The following is a 24,455-nucleotide window of genomic DNA, read 5'->3' as shown; positions in this document are numbered from 1 at the left end:
TTCAAAGAACAGAAAAAGAGGCTCATGTATGAATTTGTGGATCTTAAAGTTTATATTGAAGTTGATATCTAGGACCAAAACTTCCTTGCATGTCATATACATGTATACCTATCAAGGAATTTTTACACAAACTGAAGAGGCAAAAATGTCCTCATTCTTTTGGGGGAGGTAGAGACCTATGACCCCTCCTGAATTACTTTTTACTCTCTTCCCTGTATTTTTAAAGTTTCATTGATCCTTTTCCTTTCATGTGGTTGTCATTCCCTATGTACCCTTGCCAGATAAAGGAATGAATGAAGAAATAAGTAGGCCAATAAGATAGGTAGGTAAGTGCCTTTCCTTGTACCAAATTAGTAGGCAAGCAAAACAGAAGTGCACATTGTTATGAGCGTATGTCTCATTTTTCACCTACTGTGTTGATATCACCCTTTGCTAAGAAATGAGTTTTTTGGAGTCATACCCAATCTGAGTTTTTAAGTCTTTCAAAATTGTTTTTCTGTCCAGAGTCATAGTAATTGTATAAATTTCCCTCCTGCTCCTGTTTACCTCATTCTACATCAGTTCATACTTGTCTTTCCATGTTTTTTTGAATTCATCCCTTTTGTCATTTTTATGTTACAATAATATTTCATTAAATTCATATGCTCATTTGTCTAGCTATTCCCCAATTTAATGGGTAATCATCTTGTTTCCAGTTCTCTGCTACAGCACAAAAGTGTTGCTATAAATATTTGTGTACATATGGATCCTTTCCTTCCATCTTCATTCTTTGTGAGGTATTAAGTCCTGGTATCACTGGGGCAAAGGACATTTTGGGTATAGTACTGAGTTGCTTTGCAGAATTGTTGGACCAGTTCACAGTTGCAGTCAGTAAATTAATCAGTCAGTGTTTATTAAGTCTCTAATATGTGTCAGATACTATGCTTAAATGCTAAAGAGGCAATAAAAACCAAAAAATTGTCCTTGTGCATAAGGAGCTCATAGTCTTGTATAGACAAGCTATATATTCAGGATACATTGAGGGTAAGGTAGTAAAATTAAGGAGAATTGGACAAGGCTTCTTGCTGAAGATGGGTCTTAAATTTTGTTTCCCTGAATTTTATCTTATTTTGCAGTTCTAGATGCTCTCTTCTCCCCCTCTCCTATTGAGCAAAAACAAAATTCATTTTAGATATGAGGTCATGCAAAACAAATGTTCACATTAGCCATGTTTTAAAAAAGAATGAAAGAGAAGAAAGTGAAACTCTAGCTGAAACTTGAAGAAAGCCAAAGTAACTAGGAGGTAGAGATGAGACAACATTCTCAGTATGGAACACTCTTGTGGGTAGGAGAGATGTGGGCTCAGAGCATGTGGAAGGGAGACTGATCTAAGAAGACTGGAAAAGTGGGAAAGGTCCAGCAGATAAAAGACTTTAACCACCAACGGGGTTTCTATTTGTCCCAGGCAGCTAACAGGGAGCCATCTGGAGTTTATGGAACAGGGTGAGATGGTCAGAACTGCACTTTAGGAAGGTCAGTTTGACACTGGACTGTGGGGCAAGGAGGAACCTGTGGGGTGAGGTGATGAAGACCTGCACCAATCTGTTGGCAGTCTCTTCAGAGGAAAAAGAGAGGCATATGCAGGAGCTATTATGGAGATAAAATCCAGAGACTTTAGCAGCAGATTGGATATTGGGAGAAAAGGTGTAAGAGGGAGAAGGCTGGCACCTTTGTTACAGACAAAGGTGGGTTAACTGAGAGAATAATGGAACCCTGGATAGTAACAGGAAAATCAGGAAGGTAGGACAGGGATAATTCAGTATGGGACATGTCAAGGTATCTCATAGGTATTTTGATATTTGAGACTAGAGGTAAGAAACATCTCCATAGAAATAATTATTGAAGCAAGAGGAGCTGATGAGAGTGAGAAGAGAAAAGGACCTTGCATTTTCCTTTTTTTTTATATCTTTGCAAATCTAATGGGATCTTGGAGTTGTTTAAATGCATTTTCTCTTATTAGTAAAGGCTTAGAGCATGTTTTCCATATGATTGTTGGTGGCATAACAATGTTCTTTTAAAAAAACTAAACCATTTTCATTGATCAAGCTACCATTTAGGGTCATGAAAACCAAAATACTATTTCATAACAGAACTACCTTTTCCTATAGAGACAGTTTTACAAATGGCACTTTGGTTCCCAGATTAATCTACAGATATCTATAATGTAGCCGAACTGTACTATTAAAACTGCCCTGAATTCTCTAGGTCTAGGGAACTGGGGTACTCTGTAGATAAATGGAAGAGAGAAGGCCTTCTTCCTAGACCCAGGACCAACCTTAAAACAACCTTTTGTTTCTTTTATGTCTGTATGTCCTTCCCCACCTCTTAGTGCATTACCTTCCAATATTACTTCCCTGTACACATATGTGACATCAAACCTCTAGTTGCCTCTCAGTGCTACTGACTAAAGTGAGATATTATTTCCACTAATATATGAAGAATTTGAGGACCTCCTGAGGACTTCAGGAGATTATTTCAATCTTTTTTTGAAAAGGTGATTTGTGAGTCAGGAGGAATCTTGACAGCATTATAGCCCCCTCCTAGGGGAAGGCCAACCAGGCATGTTCCATTCCTCTATTTTTCTACCATAGATTCTCTAAGAGCATAGTTGAGCTTGTGGAGGAACTTGGCAGGCCAACTGAATTCATGGCAGTTTGATTCTAGGACTTGGACCAAAACAGAGATCCACATCGTAGATAGAGATGGCTTTTCTCCAGAGTTTACAGTTTAGATTGATTTCCTTCACATTCATGATGTTCGTAAAAGAGCATTTTGAGGAATGTCACATGGCCTACATTTTGTACAGAAGGTTCTTTTGATTTTTTAATAGTTTTTGTTGTAATTAAAACAAAGATGGGGGGAGAGAGAGAGGAAAAGATAGACAGTAAGTTGGCTTCATTGCTTTGATAGGTAGAGGACCTTTCTGCTTCATTAATGATCATTCCGGTTTGTGCTTCTGGACTTAAGTGATTTGCCCACCATCACTTTGAGGTTAAGTGCTTGGGTTAAATGATCTGACCATGTGCCTAGGGTTGTACCAACTCCCCATAGCTTCATTTTTCTCATCTGTAGAATGGGGATATAATAGCACCATCTCCAAAGGTTGCTGTGCAAATTTGATAAGGTGGAATAGATATCAAACATTTTGAAACTTTTTAAAGCAGTAAATAAGTCTTTATTCCTGTTACTGTTATTATTTTCACTACTGCTAAGTGTCAGAGTGAGGTCTTCCTAACTCCAGATCCAACCCACTTTTTATTCTACATGTGACCCCCACCTCATCCAGTACTTTCTCATTTGGCAAGCTGGAGAAAATTTAATGTGGAGAAAAGGGCATGTGAGCATTACCAAATTTTTGAAAACCTATTCTATGGGAGAGAAATTACATTTCTTTGTGACTTCAAGGGATCAGGGCAGAGACTGCTGGGTAGAAGTTACAGGAAAACACCTTTTGATTCAGTATGGAGAACGTTCTTACATTTGAACTTTCTGAGCTCTCCAGCACAGAAGGAAACTAATTCCCTTCTAAAGTGGTAAGCTCCCTATCACTAGGAATATTCAAACAGACACTGGATAATCCTCTGTCAGAGTGTTACCAAAGGTATTCCTACCTGATGGCCAGCCTCTGTCAGCTTTGAAGTTTAAGAATCTAACCAAATGTTTCTTTCGGTCCTAGTCACCCTGTCCCTTGTTAATTGGTGCTTTTCTCCTATTTCCTCAGTAAACTTCTAATGCCCTGGGTTTATAGAATATCTTTCTGTTGAAAAACTTAAAACACTGATTTTTTCTGTAATTTCACAGGAACTTGGTTTTGAAAGAGACCATTGAAATGGAAACGCTTTTGCATGAACATAGTGCAAGAACAAAGGAGGGAGGCTTTTGGAGTCTGAAAAGACTCCAATAACCAAAATGTATAGCATAGCAACGTATTATAAAGATAGGAGACCAGGAGTCATTGGCCAGTTATCTTAAGACATGAAGAAGCAGTTCTCAGAAAAATTGAAAACTATTAACTACCATATGAAAAATTGTTTTACATCACTAATAATAAGAGAAATGTTGATCAAAAAGCACTGAGCTTTCACCTCACATCCAGTAAATTGGCAGATGACAAGAGCTGAGAATGGTGTTAGCAGGGCTGCATAAAGACTGGCACACCAGTCACGTTGGTTTGGTCTGATCATTCTGGAAAGTTGGAATTAGACTTAGAAGAGTGCTCTCAAAAGTCCATCTCCTTTGACCCATAGGTCTCTCTCCCTAGTCATAAGCCCCAAGATGGTGCATAAACCAAAGTTTCACTTTTTTTTTTTTGGTAGCAAAGAACTGGAAACCAATAGATGCCTATTGTTTGGGAAATGGCCAAATCAGTTGTGGATACATGAATGGAATGGAATAGTGCTGTGCCATAATAAATGACAGGGATGAAAAATTCAGGGAAGCCTGAAAAGACTTAGATGAATGTTATAAAGTTAACAGAATGAGGAAAACTAGATAGCAACAACATAAACAGAAATATAAACTATATTTGAACGCTGTGTAATTACAAAAAGATTTAGAAAAAGACACAATGGAGCTCTCTTACAATATCCTTAAACAATAAAAGACTAGGATTTTTATCTTCTTGTTAAAGATTGTGGTCATGAGCAATTTTATAGTCTCACCCCTACCTTTCTGATTCCATATACCTAGCATTCACCATGCCTCATTTTCTTTTTTCAGTCCCTTAGTCAATTGTCAGCCAACACTTCATTATATAACTTTCTGTGGTTTCTGTTGCATAGATTACTTCCTGACTTCAGAGGTTCATCATAGACTCTTGGTAGAATCCCAGCACAACCTAATACTCATAGGCTCCCAGCTATAGAACTGCAAAGGACTGATTTGGATGAGATTTAAAACAAAGTCAAAAGTGTCCAACTTGCGTTTGGAACCCAGATCCTCTGACCCTAAACCATACTGCCTTGTTGGTAGATTTGTAGTTGCCACTCCCCATCATATAAGTTAAAACAAAATTCCAAAATCCAGACCAATTTACAAGCTCATTGTTGAGATACTACAGGACATGGTAAAAGCCCCATTGTATGAAATGTATTTGGGGCAGTTCAGACCCTTTTAAGTTATTGCTAGCCTCCATGCTAATCTTCCTTCTCTCATTTTTCTTCAACAGCTGTCTCTGAAGTGTCGAGCACCCGAAGTCTCCCAGTACATCTACCAGGTCTACGATGGAATTTTGAAAAACTAAAAGACTAATTGAGGGTCCTCACCATCCCCACCATTTGTGCAAACCAAGAACTCTTTAACTGGAAGCAATTGTGTTTATGTGTAGACTCTTGAGTCCAAACCACCCTGACCCACCAAGGTAGTGACTAGTGTACGTGTGCTAATGTTAGGACACAACCCTCTGGATAGTTTTATCTGCCCATGAAAGTTTGTAAGCCCTGCTTTGGCTACTCCCTGCCTCTGCCACCTGTGAGCTTCTCCATCCTGTGCCAATGACTATCATTTTCTAAACCTGCTTTAGAGACATCGTTTATTATTTTGTAATTGAAAATTCATTTGAAGAATCCAAAAAAAAAAGGGAAAGAAACTTTATTAAAGCAAAGCAAAGTATCATTGAATCATGAATTAATTGCACTTTAATGTTTTGTATTTTTTTATACATATTGGAAATTTTTTTGCTAGGAAAAAGGAAAAGGAGGAGCAACTGCCCTTTGGTAACCAAGCAGATCTAGGGGAAGAGTCTGCCCATTCCAAAGTCATAACTCTGGGCAGCATGTTTTCAGGAGAAGTTGCTTCATCCATTGATTAATTGAATTTACAATGTTTTTTTTGGTTTGTTTTTTGGTTTGTTTTCATTTTTTTGTGTCTTTGACAATGTGCTTTCCTTGATTTTGTTTTTTCCAAATTGCTCTGCTTTTGGACATGCCATTCTCCTTCATTTGGTAATTCCAGGATGCTGGACATGTGGAGAAGGAGCCCTGATTTCTTTCTACAACAGAGAGAAACAGAAATACAGCTGTCAGCCCTAGAGATCATCAAGTAAAAATCAATAGGAGGCTCTCTTCTTTGTACCTGAGCCAGAATGGGTCTGGTGGAGTCCCAGAGCTGGTTCTTCTGTATGTCCTGCTCCTTGAAATCCTTAAGTCAGACTGTGTGGTGCCTGGATGGTTCCTTTGATCTGTAGAAACTGAGGCCCAGACAGAGGAAGAATGCCTACTTGGTGGCATAGGTAGGACTGAAATTTGCACCTTCTGACTCCCTTGTACAACATCCCTCTGCTTTTTACTTCTTTCCCTGCCTTCCATGTGTCTTGCTGTCTGTGTTCTCCATGATGATTTTAGAACTCCCTTCAGTCCAGTAGCTTTCCCAGTGCCTGCCAGTCATGTGAAGAATCATTCTGAAAATCTCCATACTCCAAAAGGAAGCAGCCCCCATTCCCTCTAGTGCTCCAGGGTGACAGGCAGGGGCCAGTAGGGTCAGCTCAGTGATGGTGCCCTTAATACTTTGTCCTGTTGACCTCTAGCACCTGAGTTCCGTGGACAGTTAGGATTGTCTTGGAAGGAGTTGCCGGTTTTTATTACTGTATCTTGGAAGCTCCCCTAACCCTTCTTTTTGGTTGGACATAATTGATTGAAGAATGTTACACCTGAAGCACCCACTGGTTCATTATTTACCCTGTGGGCTTGTCCTGGTGTGGCTCTTTTGCATTTAATCCCTATATTGCCAACCTGGGTCTGTGAGTGCCACCTCTACTCCCTGTCTGGTATTTCCCATGCTCCAGGGCACTTTTGGAGGCAGAGAAAAGGGTTGCTCCTTCTTAGATCTTCCTGAGCAGACCTCAGGTACTTTAAGAGTGAAGACCACTGTCCCCTCTACTTACTCTGCCTCACCCCCTCAGCTCTCAAATTCTGGGGATTCCAACCAGCAGACTGAATTCATAGTTGGCAAGATTTCTCTAGAGAAAGATTCTCATTTTCAGAAAATAGGGGAGAGACCCAGTAAATGGCCCAGATTGTTGGATGTAAAAGCTAAAATGGGTTTGGCTTTAGTGACCAGAAAGGAACTAGGTGGAAATAGGAAGCCTGCCATCATCTTGGTCTCTGCTGCAGGCATTCCAACAGCCATGATTCTGCACTTTGTGAAGTGAGCCTGGGTTCACTCCTTGTAGATCTTGCAGTAACTCCCCCATACCAGTCTTGTGAGAACCCAAAGAAGGAATCATGGAGATGTAGCTGTCCTGGTCCCTCACACCTCCTGGTGACTGCCAGTGTTGGTGAAGGATGTGTGGAGAAGGGGCCCGTTTGCCTACTTTCCTGTCTGTATGTCAAAAGAGGAGGATCAGAAGGACCTGAGGTCTGCTAAATTGGCTTTATTAATGAAGCCTCATGATTCAGGGGTTCTGTCCCAGGCCAGGACAACCGACACGTTTGGGGTTAGAGGCTGGACAAGCTTTCTTATGTGAGGATGTGCTTACAACCACTCTGGCACCCCAACCAAATGGAGGGAGCCAAACTGGGACATTCTGATTTTTCGGAAAACAAACAAAAAAAGCCCTGGTCATTATGGCCCCCTTTAATTCATAGGCATGAAGCACAATCTCTCCAATTCTTTCAGAGGGAAACAGATGTTAGCCAGCTCTAAACTTTCCCTTTCGTGCTTTTGGACCATGCCTAACTTAACTGTGGAATATGTCTGTGTGTGTGTGTGTGTGTGTGTGTGTGTGTGTGTGTGTGTGTGTCTGGCATGAATGCAGGGAGTAAAGGAACAAACATCCAGAATGATTTTGCTGTCCAGAGGTCCCTTCCAAGTGTTTTCCCCTCCCAAGCCTGGACTTTACATGTGTCCATTCCATAAAGTTTGAAGTTGTGGAACTGGGGGGGAGGGGTTGGGAATGGGGATGAATATCCCACCCTGGGAATGCTTGCCATTCTGTTTATTCCTGGTGAAATCTCTTGGGGAGTGGGGAAAGGGGGGAACTTGGCCTGGTGTCCTTGTCAATAAACTCATTTACACAAAATAAAAAAAAAATTGTATATGCTTTGTTCCCTGAGCTTCTGAAGCCCTTGCAGAAAACAGCTAACTAACTAGAACTAGGCCAGCAGAACCCTGGAACCCCCTTCTCTGTCAGAGTAGGCTCCATTCCTGGGCTTTAGCAGCTACTCAGATATGAAATCTGAAATTGGAGAGAGAAGATTCACAGGTTTGGGCAAACATCCTCTGGCTGCCTTTGTGAACCAAATCTTGACTTTTTATTCTGTGTCTCCCCCCACACCCTCAGCCGCATCCACCCACAAAGCAGTGAGCAATTAAGGGATGAGTCCCTGCCTACCTGATCAGCCTTCTCTGCCCTTATTCCTTGCCAGTCTCAAACTTCCTCCCCCGCCCCCAGCACTCACAGATTGCTCCAAAGGGGATCTGCCAAACGAGGGCAGCTGCTTCCTTCCTGCTCCAAAGCAGGCAGCCAGGGAGGCAGAGGGGTGGAGAGAGCCTTAGGGCCTAGAATCACCACCACTAGGGGGGCCTTCTGTTGCTCTGCCCCTAAGCAGAGCTTCCGGTTCCTGCCCTCTGCTTCCCACCGATATCTCAGATTTTTGAAGTAGGTCATACTAATACGCCTCACAAGACAGACCTTAATCCCTACCTCTTCTCAGAATGCAGAGGGAATGGCAGTGTGCAAGCTTAGCATCCTACTGGGCATTCAGGGTAAAATTTCAGAGAAAGTAGCCTTTGAATGAGCTAACCTCTGTTTCCAATGCCTATATTCCCTGTTCCTGTAGACCAGGGGTTTTTAAACGAAGGTCTGTTGTTGTTTTTAAGTATTTTGATAAGTCTGTTCCAATGGAATTGATTTCCTTTATCCTCATGTATTTATGCATTGAAAAGCATTCTGAGGAGGGGTCCAAAGGCTTCGCCAGGCTGTTAAAGGCATTCACGACACAAGAAGAGGTTAAGAACTGATGCAAGTGAAATCTACTCTGCAAAAGGTTCCGATGAAGCCACTAGAAGATCAGAATCTCTGAGTTCAGTTCCTAGACATGTTGCAGTTCTCTGCTGGTTGTGTTGGTGGACATGGCAAAGAGAACTAGGTCTGTCTGATTTCCCTGGACCAGTTGCTTTAAAGATGAGCCCAAGTTGAGGACTCCTCCATGTGTCCTGCAGCTCAGACTGCTTGAAGGGAAGAGAAGAAGATTCTCACCTGTTAGCTCACTTTCTTCTTTTTTACTTCATGGGAAAACAGATAGAACTCGATATGCTCCAATATCCATTGCCATATATAGAAAATTAAAAGTTGCTTGTCTCAGGAAGCAAGGCTGGAGCTGGGCAGGAGCCCGTACTATTCAAGGAAGCCATTGTTTTTCACCTCTTATTCCCAGAATGGTAAGCAGGGGAAGTCCCAAGATAAAGGTAAAGCAGCTAAGTCCCACCCCAGCTCATGCATGACTGCTTTTTCTGGCTTCTCTGAAGGGCTTAGATTTCTTTTCCCACCACCCCCAGCTCCAGCAGGCAAGAGCCTGTTTATTTTAATACCTGGTGTGGTACTCAGAAAAGATAACACCTCCCCCGTTGTTACCCATTTCAAGCTCCTGAACGCTAATCCTAGAATCCCAACCAACCCCCAGACAATAATATTAGCAGAGGATGTTTCTTGAAAAGTTTCCGAGTTGGCTTCAAACTCTTCATCTCATTTTCTCATTTAGTTTACGACCTGCCATCCAGAAGGCTGCCAACAAAGGGAAGAAAGTCTAGGCTGGAAAGAGGGGTTCCAAAGCCTTGATTAACAAGGAGTGATGGTTAACAGCAGAAGAATGTTGAAGCCAGAATGTTTATTTGGATTTTGACTCTGTTACTGACTACTTGGGTGACCTGGAGAAAATCTGTTTCTGTAAAGAGCATACTGCAAGATCTCTTAATATTCCTTTCAGCTCTAAATCCTAGGAATCTTCTAGACGTTAGAGTTGTTGTCCAGTCGTATCAGGTCTTCCTGACTCTAGGCCTGGAACTCTGTCTACTGCATCACCTAGTTGCCCAGACATTAAAGTTGTGACTCAATCTGGGGTCCATTAATCTGCAAGGAGTCCATCAATAGATTCCAGGGGTCTGGGAATTTAAATGGGGAAAAAAAAACCCTACATCTTTATTTTCACCAAACAGCCACAACATTTGTAATATTCCTTTCAACTTGGGATTCTTTAGAAGTGTACTTTGGGAGGCAGCTGGGTAGCTCAGTGGATTAAGGGCCAGGCTTTTTACTTCATGGAAAAATAAAGGATAGAAGAGCCAGGAGATGGGAGTGGAAAGAGGGAAGGTAGATGAATGAAGAGATTCATCTCAATCACTAAACAATAAATGTAAAACAAAAACTCTTAGGGTAACTCTTTTTGCACTGATTAAGAGAAATTGAGGTAGTACCTACTAAATGGGGAATGGCTGAATAAATGATCTTATATAAATGTGGTAGAATACTACTATGATGTAAGAGATGATGAGGGGGCAGCTGGGTATTTCAGGGGATTGAGAATCAGATCTAGAGATGGGAAGTCCTATTTGGCCTCATACTTCCTAGCTGTGTGACCCTGGGCAAGTCACTTAACCCCCACTGCCTAGTTCTTACCATCTTCTGCATTGGAACCAATACACAGTATTGATTCTAAGATGGAAGGTGAGGGGTTAAAAAAATTAAAAAAGTATCCTTTGAGGAAAGGGTTCATAGGCTTTGCCAGATTGCCAAGGGAATCAATAATAAAAGGTTAAGAATCCCTTGGCAAAGGGCATCTTTTCGAGGCCACAATGCTATCTAAAACTTCTCATGAATTGGGTGGGAAAGGAAAGAAAATAAGCATTTATTAAGTATCTTATTATGTACCAGGAAATGTGCTAAGCCAATTTTTACAAATATTTGATCCTTTTATGACAACCCTGGGAGGTAGGTGCTATTATCATCCCCATTTTATAATTAAGGAAACTGAGGCAAACAGGTTAAATAACTTGCCCCAGGGTCACAAAGCAAGTATGGGGTGAAATATGCACTCGGGTCTTCTTGATCACAAGGCTAGAACTAACCACTGCACCACCTAGATGTCACTGAGTGAGCTCAGAAGAGTCTTGATTAGAAACTTCCCCCATCCTACCCACCCCTTTTGAGTTCAGATACCCTTGGGGAGGTGATGGATCAAGCAGCCAACAAATCCGAATGGAGGGCCAGGATGGTTTAATATTGTTTAAGAAACAGGCAGAAGCCATATATTTGGCCCCATCTGTCCAGACCATCTCTCTACTGTCTCCCACTGGACGAAGGTAGACCCCATGTAGCAGGCATTTACCTTCCTAACCAGCCCAGCCTGAGGCATGTCGGCAGAGGCAGGTGCCTCTCTGTGTATATTCCAAGATGTGACCTTATTTTCTGCCAACCTCAGGTCAGGCTGAAACAGAGCTGGAGACAGGTCAAGGCTGGGAGGAGAGAGGTGGCACTTCCTGCAATCCACCCAAGAGGTTTTCCAGTACTCTAATGGAAGTCCACTTACCCCGGACCTGGCCTAGTCATGGAGCTCAGATCTGCCGCTGAGATCTCAGCCCTGTCCCTTGCCCCTGGCTGTCACTCAGCCTTCCCCTCCTTTCTCTCTAGTTGGGTTAGCTGCCAAAAAAGAGCCAGCTGGAGGGAAGAGGAAGATGTTTTCTGTTTCTTAAGGCTGCACATTTTTAAGGGGAGGAGGGGAGAGGGGAAAGCTGGGTCTGAACAGGAACCAGACTTACAGAAGAGAGATCCTGAGAAATGGGTCGCCGGCTCCCCTCTCCTCCCCCTCCGGTTCATAAAGTGAGTAGGAGCGGGGGAGGGGGCGCAGGGCAGGCCAACCTGATGGACTGGCTGTTTAGTGGTCTTGAATCAAGTCCTCCAACTCAGCCAGTGCCTGACACCCGTCGGGCGGGTTCCGGGAAGTAAAGCTGTAAGACTGCGGAGAGGTTGGGGAAAAGCAGGACCGCCTAGAAATCGGCTCCCAGCAGTTCGAAGGCGAGTGTCCCTCCTCAGTCTGCCCCTCTTCATAAACGGAACAAAGTTACCTTGCCTCACCCCAACCCACCAGCAGGGTGCTGACCGTGGTGGAAAACCTAGAGCCAGGGGCCAGGACAGTTCGGAGTACACGCTTGGACGGAGTAAGGCTTAGAAATAGCCAACTCATCCTTAGGGCCCCTCCCCGCCCTCGTCCCTTCCAACCCTTCCCCCCAGGCTTAGGTTGACCAGATCCCAGAATTTATTAGGAGTGCCCCCCCTCCGTCTTTACTAGTCTGTGTGAAGGGCGCCGGGTGTTCTATGGCTACCCTTTCAAAATTCTGGTAGGAGGGAAGAAGGGAAAGAGTAAGGAAAGGGGCGGCGGGGTTGGGGGGGCGGGAAGAGCGACTCTGGGAAAGATTTTTTTTTTCCCCTAAGAAAGGATAAAAAAAAAATAAGGGCTGAATGAGTGAATATGTCAGGCTCAGGGACCCAGCGGAATCCCAGATCAGGGTCCCCCCCAACCTTCCTGCCCGCCCCCCGCTCTCCTCCCTCCCTCTACTGCGAGCAACGCGGGCTCCGGAGGGAGAGAAGGGGCAGGAGATTTAAAAAAAAAACAACAAACAAACAAAAACAACCCTTCCAATCTTAAAACCATCTTCCTCCTCTTTTCCTCCCTCCCCCCGCTCTATTTCAGCAGGTAGGGGGCGTCCCGCCTCCCCCCTGCCCCCCAGGCCGGGGAGCCGGGGAGGGGGCAGAGCCGGACACAGGGGGGACCCTGGCCCCGGGCCCAACGGGGCTGGGGGCATCCAAGACGGCCCCGGGTAAGCGACCGAATTGGCTGGGGGTGGGTGGGGGTGAGGTTGGGGGCGGGGGAGAGGATGCGGTTGGGGGTGGGGGCACACCAGGTGTGAGCCAGCCGCGGTGGGTTGGGTTGGGGGTCGGCATAGGGGGTGGAGAAGGCCAAGGACACTGTGGGAGTTCGGGGGGGGGGTGATGAGTGGAAGGGGGGAACTGTCCGCTGGGGCCACGTGAGAGGGTTGGTGTTTGGGGCGGAGGGGAAGAGAAATGGGGTGGGGGGTGGTGGAGAGTCTGTGGGATGTAGAGAAGCGGAAAGGGGGAAGCTGAGAGCCCCTGGAAAGGTGATGGAGAATGTCGCTGTATGGAGGTTGAGTGGAGGGTGCTGCCAGGGACCTCTCCATCTCCTGGGCTCTCTGCCTCGGCGAACTATTACCCGACTCCCTCATGCCTAAGCCCCAGGGCTTGAGGCCAGGACAGCGGTGCGTGCATGCCTCTGTCAAGATTTACCGACGTCCAAACGTGCATAGCCGGACGGGACACATGCTGCCCAGCCCTCCCCTTCGTTAGGTGCCTAGGCTCTGGGTCTGCCGGGAAAGCGATCCCGGCCTCTTGTCGGTCAATTCCTTTCTTTCTTCCGGCGCTGACTGCAGTTCCCAGGCCTCGGGGAGGGCTTGCAGAGGTCTCAGCCCTGCTTTCTCAGACTGCAGTCTCCTTCCCCATCCCCCACCCCTGCCCCTTTCTGGGGACTGGAATTAAACTATTCCAGGGTAGAGAGGCACAGCACTGAGGGACCGTGGGATTGCTCCATAGCCTCCCCCGTCTCCAGCAGGGTCCAGCACTGCGATGGCAGTGAGAGGCGAGGCACTGTGGCGAGATGGGACCTGGGGCCCCGGGGAGAAGGCCTAGGGACTTCATTACCCCTCTTCCCCCCAGCCCAATAGTTCTGCCCTGTTCCAGCGGCTTTCTCCTCCCCTGCCCTCCTCCTCTTTCATTTCTGATCTGACAGTGCGGATTGGGGACATAGTAATCAGGGGAGAAAAGCACGCAGGGCCTATCTAAGAGACCAACCCGGAATGGGCCCCCAGTCCTGGGACAGCCTGAGTGTCTCCCTTCCAGCTTCGGGTCCTGTGCTGTGTGCTGCAGATGGTGGCAGAACCCAGCAGCCGGGCCCGTGGACCTCCGGTTTTCCCAGGATTTCCTTCAGTCCCGGGGATGATTTGTTATATAATTAAGCTAACAGTAGCCCCTTGCTGGCCAAGCTCTAGTGTCCTTGGGTCCCGGGGGCTGCAGGAGCCCTGTGGCATTGTTCTGGGGGATGAAAGTGAGGTGGGCACGTTTTAAGAGCTTCTCGGCCCCTCCGACCTGAGTGGGCTGAGGTCTGAAACACCCATGTGCACATGGAGAGAACAGCACAGTCTGCAGGGCACCCTGCACCCTCCGAGGGGACGCCCAGGATGGACCTGGAAGACAACTGCTGTGCTTGCACTCTCTAGGCACCGCCGAGGATAGAAACAGATGGAACTGTGCAAACCCACGTGGACGACCTAGATGGAGTTCATCTAGGGTTCTCGCTGGTACCTTGCCTAGGGCCTGGAGCTAGAAGCCATTCGCTTGGGAGTTTTATTTGAATTGCACTGAATGGGTGGATGGGGATTTTACCAGGACGCGTTTGAGCCGTGACTCTTCCCCCTGCAGGCCTGCCGTTAGCGGTGGAGCACAGGCCGGCAGGGACGGCAATGGTCGGTGCTGACGGTGGCTGAGCCCCCAGCCCCTGGAATATGCAGCCCGGGGGGTCCTCCGGAGGCAGCGGCGAGGACGCGGAGGCGGAGCGGGGCCGGAGGCATGGTCTCCACCTATCGGGTGGCCGTGCTGGGGGCGCGAGGCGTGGGCAAAAGCGCTATCGTGCGCCAGTTCCTTTACAACGAATTCAGCGAGGTCTGCGTGCCCACCACCGCCCGCCGCCTCTACCTGCCCGCCGTGGTCATGAACGGCCACGTGCACGACCTCCAGATCCTAGACTTCCCGCCCATCAGCGCCTTCCCTGTCAACACGCTACAGGTAGGGAATGAGAATGGTTAGGGTTGGCCTATGGAGGAGGAGCAGTGTTTGGCCTCCACCTTCCATTGGGCTTGGCTCCTTCCCTTTTGTCCTTGACTCTGCTTCCTTTCACCTAGAGTCCACCAAAATTAGGGTTCCCAGGCCCCAGTTTGCCCACTAAGAAATGAGCCAATCCCTTATGCAACCCCAACAGTGTAACATGCACTGAATGAGATAAATTTAGTAAGAGGGTAACTATTATTAATGACTTAGCCCAAACTGTACAATACTACTAGAACGAACTGGATTCGAACTCAGGCTTCATCCAATGCTAGCATTTTTCATCACTACCCCATATTGCCTTTTGTTGTCCAGTTTTCTCACTTTGCAGAGTTGGAAACTGAGACCTAGAAGGAAGTAGGGAGTTGACCAAGTCATAGCTAATAGCATCAGAGAAAGGAACTGAACCTGTAATTATGAGAATTGAGCTCCCTTTCCCAATGCTGGTTCTCACCTTCCCTGCAATATACAACTTGCAGAGTTTCCTGGAACACTGGGAGATTGTGACTTGTCCAGGGTCAACAAGAAAGATGTGAGACTTGAACCGTAGTAACCTGGCACAGAGACTACTGATCAGTCAATGTACAGTTATTAAGTGCCTAAGTCAGGCACTATGCTAAGTGCTGGGGATACAAAGAAAAGCAAAAGACAAACAGCTGCTTCCAAACACCTCATTATCTAATGAGGGAGAAACATACAAACAGCCATTACAAACAAGCTATATACAGGATCAATAGGAAATAATCAAGAGGGAAAGCACTAGATTTAGGAGGGATCAGGTAAAGCTTCCTGTAGAAGGTGGGATTTTAGCTGGAAACTGACTCTGTAGTAGCATTTTCTCTAGTGACTTAAGGTTTGCAAAGGAATTTACACATATATGTATATGTGTGTAGAAATGCATATGTACATGTATGTATTTATGTGCCTATTATCTGATCTTATGGTGATAACTAGGTCATGGCTAATAAATAATAAGTGAACCTGGGAAATTAGAACTCTAGAATTTTATTTTAGTCATGGAACTTAAAAAACTAAACAAAAACCTTTATCTTCTGTTTTAGAACCAATCCAAAACAGTGATAGAACAGTGATAAGACCTAGGCAATTGGGATTAAGTGACTTGCCCAGGATCACACAGCTAGGAAGTGTCTGAGGTCATATTTGAAACCAGGACCTCTTATCTTAAGTTCTCTATCCATTGAGCTACCTAGATACTCCTTGGCCATGGAACTCTCATGGTGATGCCTCAGTTTCTTCTTTTAAAAATTATTTTCTCCTTTTCAATTACTTGTGGGAACAATTTCGAACAATTTTTTTGACATTTTAGAATTTAGATTTTTAGTGGTCTCTCCACTCTGACACAACTGTTTTTCCAGTCCCTTTTCTTTTTATCCTGTCCCAGACACTTTCCTACTCTCTTGGGTGCCACTGTGGATGCAGTTAGGGGATCACTTCATAGCCTTCGCTTCTGGTGACAACATCTTCTGGGGTTTTAGTCCACATTTCCCCCCATCCTTCATTTTCTTCTTCTCCCCTGATGCCCTCCTGGGACAAGCTATACCTGTCCCAACCAACCTTCTTCAGGAAGGGAGATAATGAATGTGAAAGTAGATCTTTATATAATATGCAAGCTATTATTAGTATTGGGACAGAGCTTTGGGGCAGGCTGGTTCATTAGGGAAGTCTTACAGTTCTGCTGACAGTTTCAAGAGGTTGGAGAAAAATTTAAGGACAGCGGGATCACCCAGCATGCAGGGAATTGAAGGAATGGCTCTGGCTAGCAATCTCCCTGACAAACTTTGGAGGTTGGGATTAGGAAACAGGGATTGGCATCCAGAGATCATTCTATTCACCCAAGTCAGCAAACAGGGCTTATGGCTCCTATCCCAGACTCATAACCTTTATTGCTGTTTTCCCATCAACCTGAATGCCAGTGCCAAGGACACAAGACAGAATAGATAAGTAAAATCTCAACCAATGCAAAGTGGAGGCAGTAGGTTCCTGAAATGAGGAGTATATAATCACAAGCTTTTGAGCTTGAGGAAGGCTGCAGCTTGCTCTTACTCTGGAACTCCCGATTCTTCTTACTGTCTTGCTGCCTAAGTGGGAAAATGAGACTCAGCCTTTCCCCATATTTGGACTTTGAGGAAATGTCCACTGCTATCTGTCTTCAAAAAGAGGAGAAGGTTAGAGGCTGGTCAGGAATTAGCATTTAAAAAGAAACTGAAGGGAAGGTAGGTGGCTCAGTGGATAGAGAACCAGACCTGGAGTTAAGAGGACCAGGGTTCAACTGCCCTCAGCCCCTCCTAGCTTGTGTGTTTCTGGGAAAGTCACAACCCAAATTGCCCAGCTCTTGCTGCTTCTCTGTCTTAGAATTGATACTAAGGTAAGCAGAAGAAGAAATCGAGGCATAGCACCATGAAAATTCCATGGCCAAAAAAAGTTTCATAGAACTCCCATTTCATGAGCAAATATTCTCTCTCTCTCTCTCTCTCTCTCTCTCTCTCTCTCTCTCTCTCTCTCTCTCTCTCTCTAATTCTCTCTCTCTCTAATTCTCTCTCTCTCTCTCTCTCTCTCTCTCTCTCTCTCTCTCTAACTCTGTCTCTCTGTCTCTGTCTCTCTCTAATTCTCTGTCTTTCTCTCTTTCTGTCTATTTCTCCCATCTAAAATATGCTTCTTCCTCCATCAGACTAGCCCTGCAGAAGATTTACACTAGAAGGAATATTTATTTTTGAAAGGTAGATGATAAAGTGGAAAAAGCACAATGGCCTTTGAGTCTAAGGATCTGGATTCAAATTTCACCACTGATAGTAGCTTTGAAGCACTGAGCAAGTTATTTAAACTCCCTGAACCCTAGTGTCATCTTCAAAACATGGTTAGGCTAATGACCTTTGAGTTCCTTCTAGCTCTGTATCTATCTGCATTTCCTGAGATTGTCTCTTGGTCACTTCTCTCCCAATATTTCCCCTCATGTGGGCAGGGAGACTAAGAAATAGAGAGGTTAGCAACTTGGAGACAGTCACAGGGAATCACTGGAATCAGTGAAAAAGACAGGAAAATCCAGGGTATCTTCCCTGCAGGTCTTTAAATGGTCCCAAAGCCCAGTTTAGATTGCCTCATTGCTGCCTATCTCCATAGCACCATTTCTATATTAACACGACTGCAGAGCAATCACTAGAAAAATACTCAAGGCATCTATCTGCAGGAATCTGATTTGAAGGAAATCGGATTCCTTGGGGATTTCCAACTCCTCTTCTCTGCCCCCCTATTTTAGTCTTTGCTGGAAGGGAGAAGTGTGAGGAGAGGGCTTAGCCAATTGGTAGGCTGCAGAAGTTTTTTTCCTCTTTCTCCCCTGAAGTGCTCCTGGGGATATGTGGGTGGGAATAAGCCTGGAAGGCCCCCACAAGGGAGGCAGCTAGAGTCAAGGGAGAGGTGGGGCTGTCACCCTGGAAGGCAGACAGCTGCTTCCTCTCCCAGGGAGAGAGAGTGGAAGGAGTGCAAAAAGAGTGGGAGAGGGATCACAGAGCAATGAAAAGAATATTAGATTTAGAGCCAGAGAACAGGGTCTGGAACCCCAGTCTTACCTTCAGCTCTAAAATGAGGTTGAACTATGTGGCATTCAAAGTTCTTTCCAGCTTGAAATCTCTGATTATAGTTATGGTGAATGGGTGTTTGGTTTCCCTTCTCCCCCTTTCCTCAGCAGGATTGGGAAGGGGATAAACTTACATAAAAGGGTGACTGGCCCCATATGCTGGACTTTATTGAGGTCATTATATCCATTCCACCTTGCAACCTTCCCCCAAACCTGAAAATTTTCAGACCCACTGAAATTTAAGACAGTTCAGAAAGAAAAGCCTCCTAAAGATCTGGATGTATCCTAAAATAAGTATTCCACATTTCACCATCATTTCACCCTGGGTTGTTTTTCTCCTGAAGTCAAACCCAATCCCTAACCTTCCAAATGCAGAGTAAAAATTTGTCCCTTTCCTTAAATGAGGTGAAGAAGAAACTTCAATATAGTCCTCTATTTTCTCTACCTTTCTCCTACCCATCTCCAACTGATTTCACAAGAAAGCACCAGGAGATGCTTCCCCATCTCCTCCTATACACCAGTGGCTTTTTGTCTTCATGATCCCTTTAAAGAGAATCCTACAGACCTGCTTTCTGCTTCATAACCCCTTCTCTTAAGACCTCTGTAGTGAATTTATCCCCTTCCCAAAACTCAGCCTATTAGACTACTCAAGCAAATATCTGCCTTGCAGATTAATTAACTAATTAATCTATTAACAGATTTTCTACTTAATCCAATCAACCTTTTACAGCATCCATTCATCTTAGTGTATTCACCCATTCATCTTTTCTCTAGCTTCTTAAGCTTATCCCTAGGGATTTTCCCAGGGTCCTCCTTACTCCTTCCTTAGCCTTCTACTGCATTCTAGAATTCTTCCAGTTTTGCCATCCTTTTTTGATTGCCTTGTTACTACCCCCAGGGCATAACCATATATCTATATCAATATATAGTTATGTTATATTATAGTTATATATTCCTCTAGTCAACATCTAGAATGAAGCAGTGGAGTTTGTGATCTTGGGCTAGGAAAATTTCATTTCAGTACCATGGACAGCAAAAGCATCTCTTTGCTTGGGATTAGGAGCCAGAGACTTTAAAGAAAATCATTTATATTAATATATAAAATATTGGAAGTTAAATTGAAGTTATGGGTTATACAGTCCACCCCTAATTTTACAGAGTAGGAAACTGAGGTTAGAGCAAGGAAATGATTTGCCCAAGCTTGAACAGCTGCAGAACTGGGACAAGGAAATGAGAGTTTGTGTGCTATAATGGAGAGAGCAATGAATAAGATGTGAACTCAAATCCTACTCTTCCATTTACTATTTGTATGACAGTGGACAAGTCATTTACTTTCTCCAGATCTTCAGACTTTCTTCCTGGAAAGAGAAAGGATGGTTGGGGGTTGAGTAGTGTTAGTTTGCACCATGTATCCACTTTGGAATTTCAAATATGAACTACAATGAAAATTATTAAGCAATTGTAAATTAGAAAGATGTCAAGTGTGGAGAGTTAAGGGATGACAGGTGAATATCTACAGTACTGCACTGGTTAGCTCTTGATGTGTCCAGAGAAACAGCATTTTGAGCCATTCTTTATTGTTGAATTTATGGGAGGACATAGACTAAAGCCACATAGGATGGGCAGGCATGGATGGATTTCATTTTGCATAGTTAAAGGGCTAGAGCATCCAAACTGATGACTAGTATCCATTAGTATTTGAGTATGGAATAATGAGAGTGGAACTAGATGATTGCTAACATCCCTTCCAGCTATCAATTCTATGACTTTGTGAATCCAGATCTTTCAACTCTTATCGTGGGGTCCATAAACTTCCTACTACACCTGAACTGCTGTCCTTTTTGCCAAGTCAGCTTCATCAGTGGCTAGGTCTGGGTTCTCCCTAAAGACAATGTCTTAAGGGATGAAGCTTTCTTTTTCTAGGGGGGGTGTTGGAAGGAGCAGCAGTGTCTTGAGGAACTGACCTGGGGATGGGCCAACCTGCTTGGTTTAGGGGCAGACATCCTTGTTAGTAAATAAAGGGAGAATGGGGGATGGAGAATGAAGAGATTCACTATCTCCTCTTATGATGGCCCTTGGGTGTGGGGCTGTCACAGGAGTGGGCAGATGTCTGCTGCAGGGGCCTCCGGAGTGTCCATGCCTACATCTTGGTCTACGACATCTGCTGCTTTGACAGTTTCGAATATGTAAAGACCATCCGACAGCAGATCCTGGAGACCAGGTGAGAGATTCCCCTTCCCACACACTCACTGATCCTTTCCCTCCCATATTCCAACAATTTCCTAGGGTGACTCTAGCACCTTAATGTGTGCCCCTGTAGGGTAAAGCCAGAACCTGCTCCTTCCCACAACAGTAGGTGTAAAGGGCAAGATCCCCTAGTAGGACTTCTTCTAGCAATGCTATACACTCTTCCATGAATACCAGGGAAGATGGTAGGTGGTACCATGGTCCATGATGGGGTGCATGAGATTGAGGGTATTTCTGCTACTCACTGGCTTCCAGGGACCCAGATGACCCTTCCTCCAGTCCTTACTTGATGAACTTAGTCTTTGACAAAAGTTCCTTTCTCTACTCTTCATCTCCAGAGCCCAACTGGCCCTGGTTTTATTCTCCTTTCATTTGAAATTTATAGACAGTTTGGGAACAACACAAAAAGGGATTAGGTTTCCCATGGGTGGTCCTCTGGGATGCTCAGAATTCCATAGGAAAGGGAGAAGGCACCAGGATTGCAATTGAAACCCATTCCTGATCCCCATACCCTTCTGACCTACTTTTTATTTTGAAGGGTAGGGGTGTTCTAGATTGTGGTTGGGATTCCTTAGAGAAGGAGTGAGTGGGGGCCATCGGGTGCAGGAGATTAGGCCAAGTCACTTTTGCCTGTCCTTCCCTTCCTCTCCTCCCTTTCCCTTTCCATCTCTTCCCTCTCCCTCTCCCCCTTCCCTCCATCACCTCCTTCCTACCCTCCTTGTCTCCAACCCTGCTCTGGGGTGCCCAGGGTGATCGGCACCTCGGAGACGCCCATCATCATCGTGGGGAACAAGCGAGACTTACAGCAAGGGCGCGTCATCCCGCGCTGGAATGTGTCACACCTGGTCCGGAAGACGTGGAAGTGCGGCTACGTGGAGTGTTCGGCCAAGTACAACTGGCATATTCTTCTGCTGTTCAGTGAGCTGCTCAAGAGTGTGGGCTGTGCCCGCTGCAAACACGTGCACGCAGCCCTTCGCTTCCAGGGGGCCCTGCGCCGCAACCGCTGCACCATCATGTGACCTGCCCCTTCCCCAGCCTCGGGCCGGGGGAGCCACATCCAGGTTGCTGCCCCTGGCTGGTGGGGCGTCGGGGGTCCGAGGTGGGGAACAGAGCCAGCCGAGAGTGTTAAGGTGGGGCTTTTGGCTTGCCAGGCTCTCCACTTCCAAAGTGGCCAGTATGAGATTGAGGACCAGGGCCCCTGTTGGGGGTGGGAGGAGGATCCTGAGAGGCAGCTGGAAGGGGTGCTGATGGGGATGAGGAGGAGATTAGAACCTGCAACCCAGCACAGGCCTAGCACCCATCCTGACACCCAAACACATACTTACACTCCCCCAACTACTCTGTCCTACCCTGGTGTGAGTCAGGGGGGGAAGGGAAGTATTTTTCTCTCAACCCCTGTGGGATCCCCAATCCTTTGTCCCTCCTTGCCCTAACATTTGTCTTCCTAGGACAGCCACACACAGAAATGTAGCCTATAAACACCCTCCTCCCAGATTCTGCTGCCCTCTGGGACTGGGGTCCAGGGTTGGCCTGGAATCCCCTTGATGGGGAGTCCATGCCACCTTGGCCTAAGGCTGTCACATCTTGAGAATCCATCTGCCTCCAAAGTCTTCCTGATCCTTTTCTATCTGTCTTGTCTGTCTGTCCCCCCTTCTTATGTAGGCGCTGGCCTTCTGTCCACCCTTTCCCCAGATCCATGAACCCTCCTTTTCCATAGGGCTCTCACTTCTTCCATCTTCCTGCCTCAGGTCTGTGTGTGTCTTTATGGTCATCCCCAAAGCTAAGCCTGTTGTTCACCACAGCAGCAGAGGGAGTAAAGGGCAGAAAAAAACACGCATGGCCTCTCTGGGTCCAGGATCATGAGGTTGCAGTCCCAGGTCAGCAAGAGGGGAAGGGGGCAGAACCTCCAAATGTGAAGCTGCCCCCTCCCTTCCCTCTCCAGGTAGACTTTTCCCACCCAGCAGCCTCCAGAGACACAACTCACCTACCTTCCAGCCTTAACTTGATGGCCCGGTACCTGTCAGGTACTCCCTCCCTAACCCTCCAACCCCCAGAGCCAGATCAACCTTTGGTTTGAATATTTTACTTTTAATTAATAGACAGTTTGGAACCAAAAACAAAAACACAAAAAAACACACAAAAAAAAACACAAAAAAAGGAAAGCAAAAAAACAAGACCGGGTTTCCCATGGCATCAATTTTTCCATCCTTTTGCCCTTTTAGAATTGGGACTTCTGTGTCCCCTTGCAGGGCATGGATGACGGATGGGACAACCTCCCCAGAGTTGCAGGGCCCGCTCCCCAGGAGGCCAAGCCATGGGGTAGAGTGTGTCCTCCTCTCCTCCTCAACATGGAAAGGGCAACCAGGGCAGGGCATAGGCTCAATTTGCCCAGATTCTCCCTGCTGTCTTTGCCCCTTTGATTACTTAGCTCCTTCCGATCCCTAGACAAGCAAAACTAGGAATTGAGATAAGCATGGGGATCCCTCCCTCCCTCCCTCCCTAGATTTATCCCCAACCTCACCTTGGGAAGGGGATCTGTTTGTGAAGTCCCCTCCTCCCTCTGGTTGGCCCTCCTTCCCAACTGCGGCCTCACCACTCTCCCCATTTTTGCCGGCTCCCTGGCCGGATTTCTACCTCTTGTCACCGGAGCTGATCACTGTCAGTTTTGTACCAATTTAGAAATAACAATAATAATGATGAAAATGACGCTAATAATAATGTAAGGGCTAGGATGCTGGCTCTCAGAGCTGGGGGGCACAGAGCGAGGAAGAGAGAAACCATCCTGTGTCCCCACATATATGCTTTCTCACCTACCAAGGGGCAGACCATACAATAAGTTAAACCCCACAAATCTATGTTCAGTGGCAAAACAGTGGCGTGACATTACTCCAGGGGTGTCTAAGTCGACTCTGCCTGAGAACTCAGCTTGCTTGGACAGAAGATAAATTGAGTCCAGGATGAGGCTGGTGACTGGGGTTGAGATTGGGAGGGACCCTGGGGATGTGGAGGGGTTTCTCGGCAGGATCTAGGGTGTGGGGAGGGGCCATGGTACTCTGTTTCCCCAGCTGGTCCCCCAGTCTCCCCTAGAGTCCAAACAGACTCGTGACAGCCCTAACCCTGGGCAATCCAGGACTCCTGGATTTTAGTCCTCGTCATGCTGTGTAATCTTAGGCAAGTTGCTCTCCCTTTCTGAGCCTCCTTCTGAAAAAGAGGAGATGGCTCCCCTTCCCCACCCCTTCAGGTGGCTGGGAGGGTAAACGGGAGTTCCTCATGTCCTCCTTCCCTTGTACCACTGTCCCTCATTCAGAGGGACCAGAGATGGGAAGGAAAAGTGACATCTCGGCTGCCCCGTGACATCCTAGCTCCACTGTGTCCTCCCTGGATGGGTGTGTGCCCTCTGGAAAGGGGGTCAGGGGGACCAAAGCTTCCCCCCCTCTTCACACACACCCCCTTGGTGGAAGCCATCTGAATGTATCACCTGACTGATTCTCCTGCACCTTCTTTTGCTTCTTTGGATTTCTGGATCCCCCTCCCCATCCCAACAGTCTCTATTCCCCCTCCCCAGGGTTTCCGGCCATAGGGTCTGGAAGTGTCTGTAAAGCCTGTTGCGCTGTTATGGGAAGTCAGATTAAAAAATCAGGGAGCATTTTCCCTTGTTTCTGTACTCAGGAGTCACTTGGATCTGTTCTTGGT

General features: G+C 46.0%; 2 protein-coding genes across 6 annotated transcripts in view; both read left to right on the top strand.

Moving 5' to 3' along the window:
• AP2B1 (adaptor related protein complex 2 subunit beta 1) overlaps positions 1-8,067 on the top strand; it is a 145,695-nt gene extending 137,628 nt beyond the window's left edge. For all 5 annotated transcript variants that reach the window (XM_001367661.4, XM_007485512.3, XM_016429229.2 and 2 more), the window contains one exon: positions 5,207-8,067. In XM_001367661.4, the coding sequence (XP_001367698.1) occupies positions 5,207-5,281 (75 nt within the window). In that variant the 3' untranslated portion in view covers positions 5,282-8,067. The remainder of the gene's footprint in view (positions 1-5,206) is intronic.
• A 4,486-nt stretch (positions 8,068-12,553) lies between these two features.
• RASL10B (RAS like family 10 member B) lies at positions 12,554-24,426 on the top strand. The gene is made up of 4 exons (XM_016429228.2): positions 12,554-12,849; positions 14,522-14,884; positions 20,612-20,736; positions 21,511-24,426. The coding sequence occupies exons 2-4, from the start codon at positions 14,669-14,671 to the stop codon at positions 21,779-21,781; spliced, it is 612 nt and encodes a 203-aa protein (XP_016284714.1). The 5' UTR covers positions 12,554-12,849; positions 14,522-14,668; the 3' UTR covers positions 21,782-24,426.
• The last annotated feature ends 29 nt before the right edge of the window (positions 24,427-24,455 follow it).

The sequence above is a fragment of the Monodelphis domestica genome, chromosome 2, assembly GCF_027887165.1.
Source record: "Monodelphis domestica isolate mMonDom1 chromosome 2, mMonDom1.pri, whole genome shotgun sequence".
Classification (NCBI taxonomy): domain Eukaryota; kingdom Metazoa; phylum Chordata; class Mammalia; order Didelphimorphia; family Didelphidae; genus Monodelphis; species Monodelphis domestica.
Note: the sequence above shows the minus strand (reverse complement) of the source record. Positions and strands in the feature narration are given on the sequence as shown.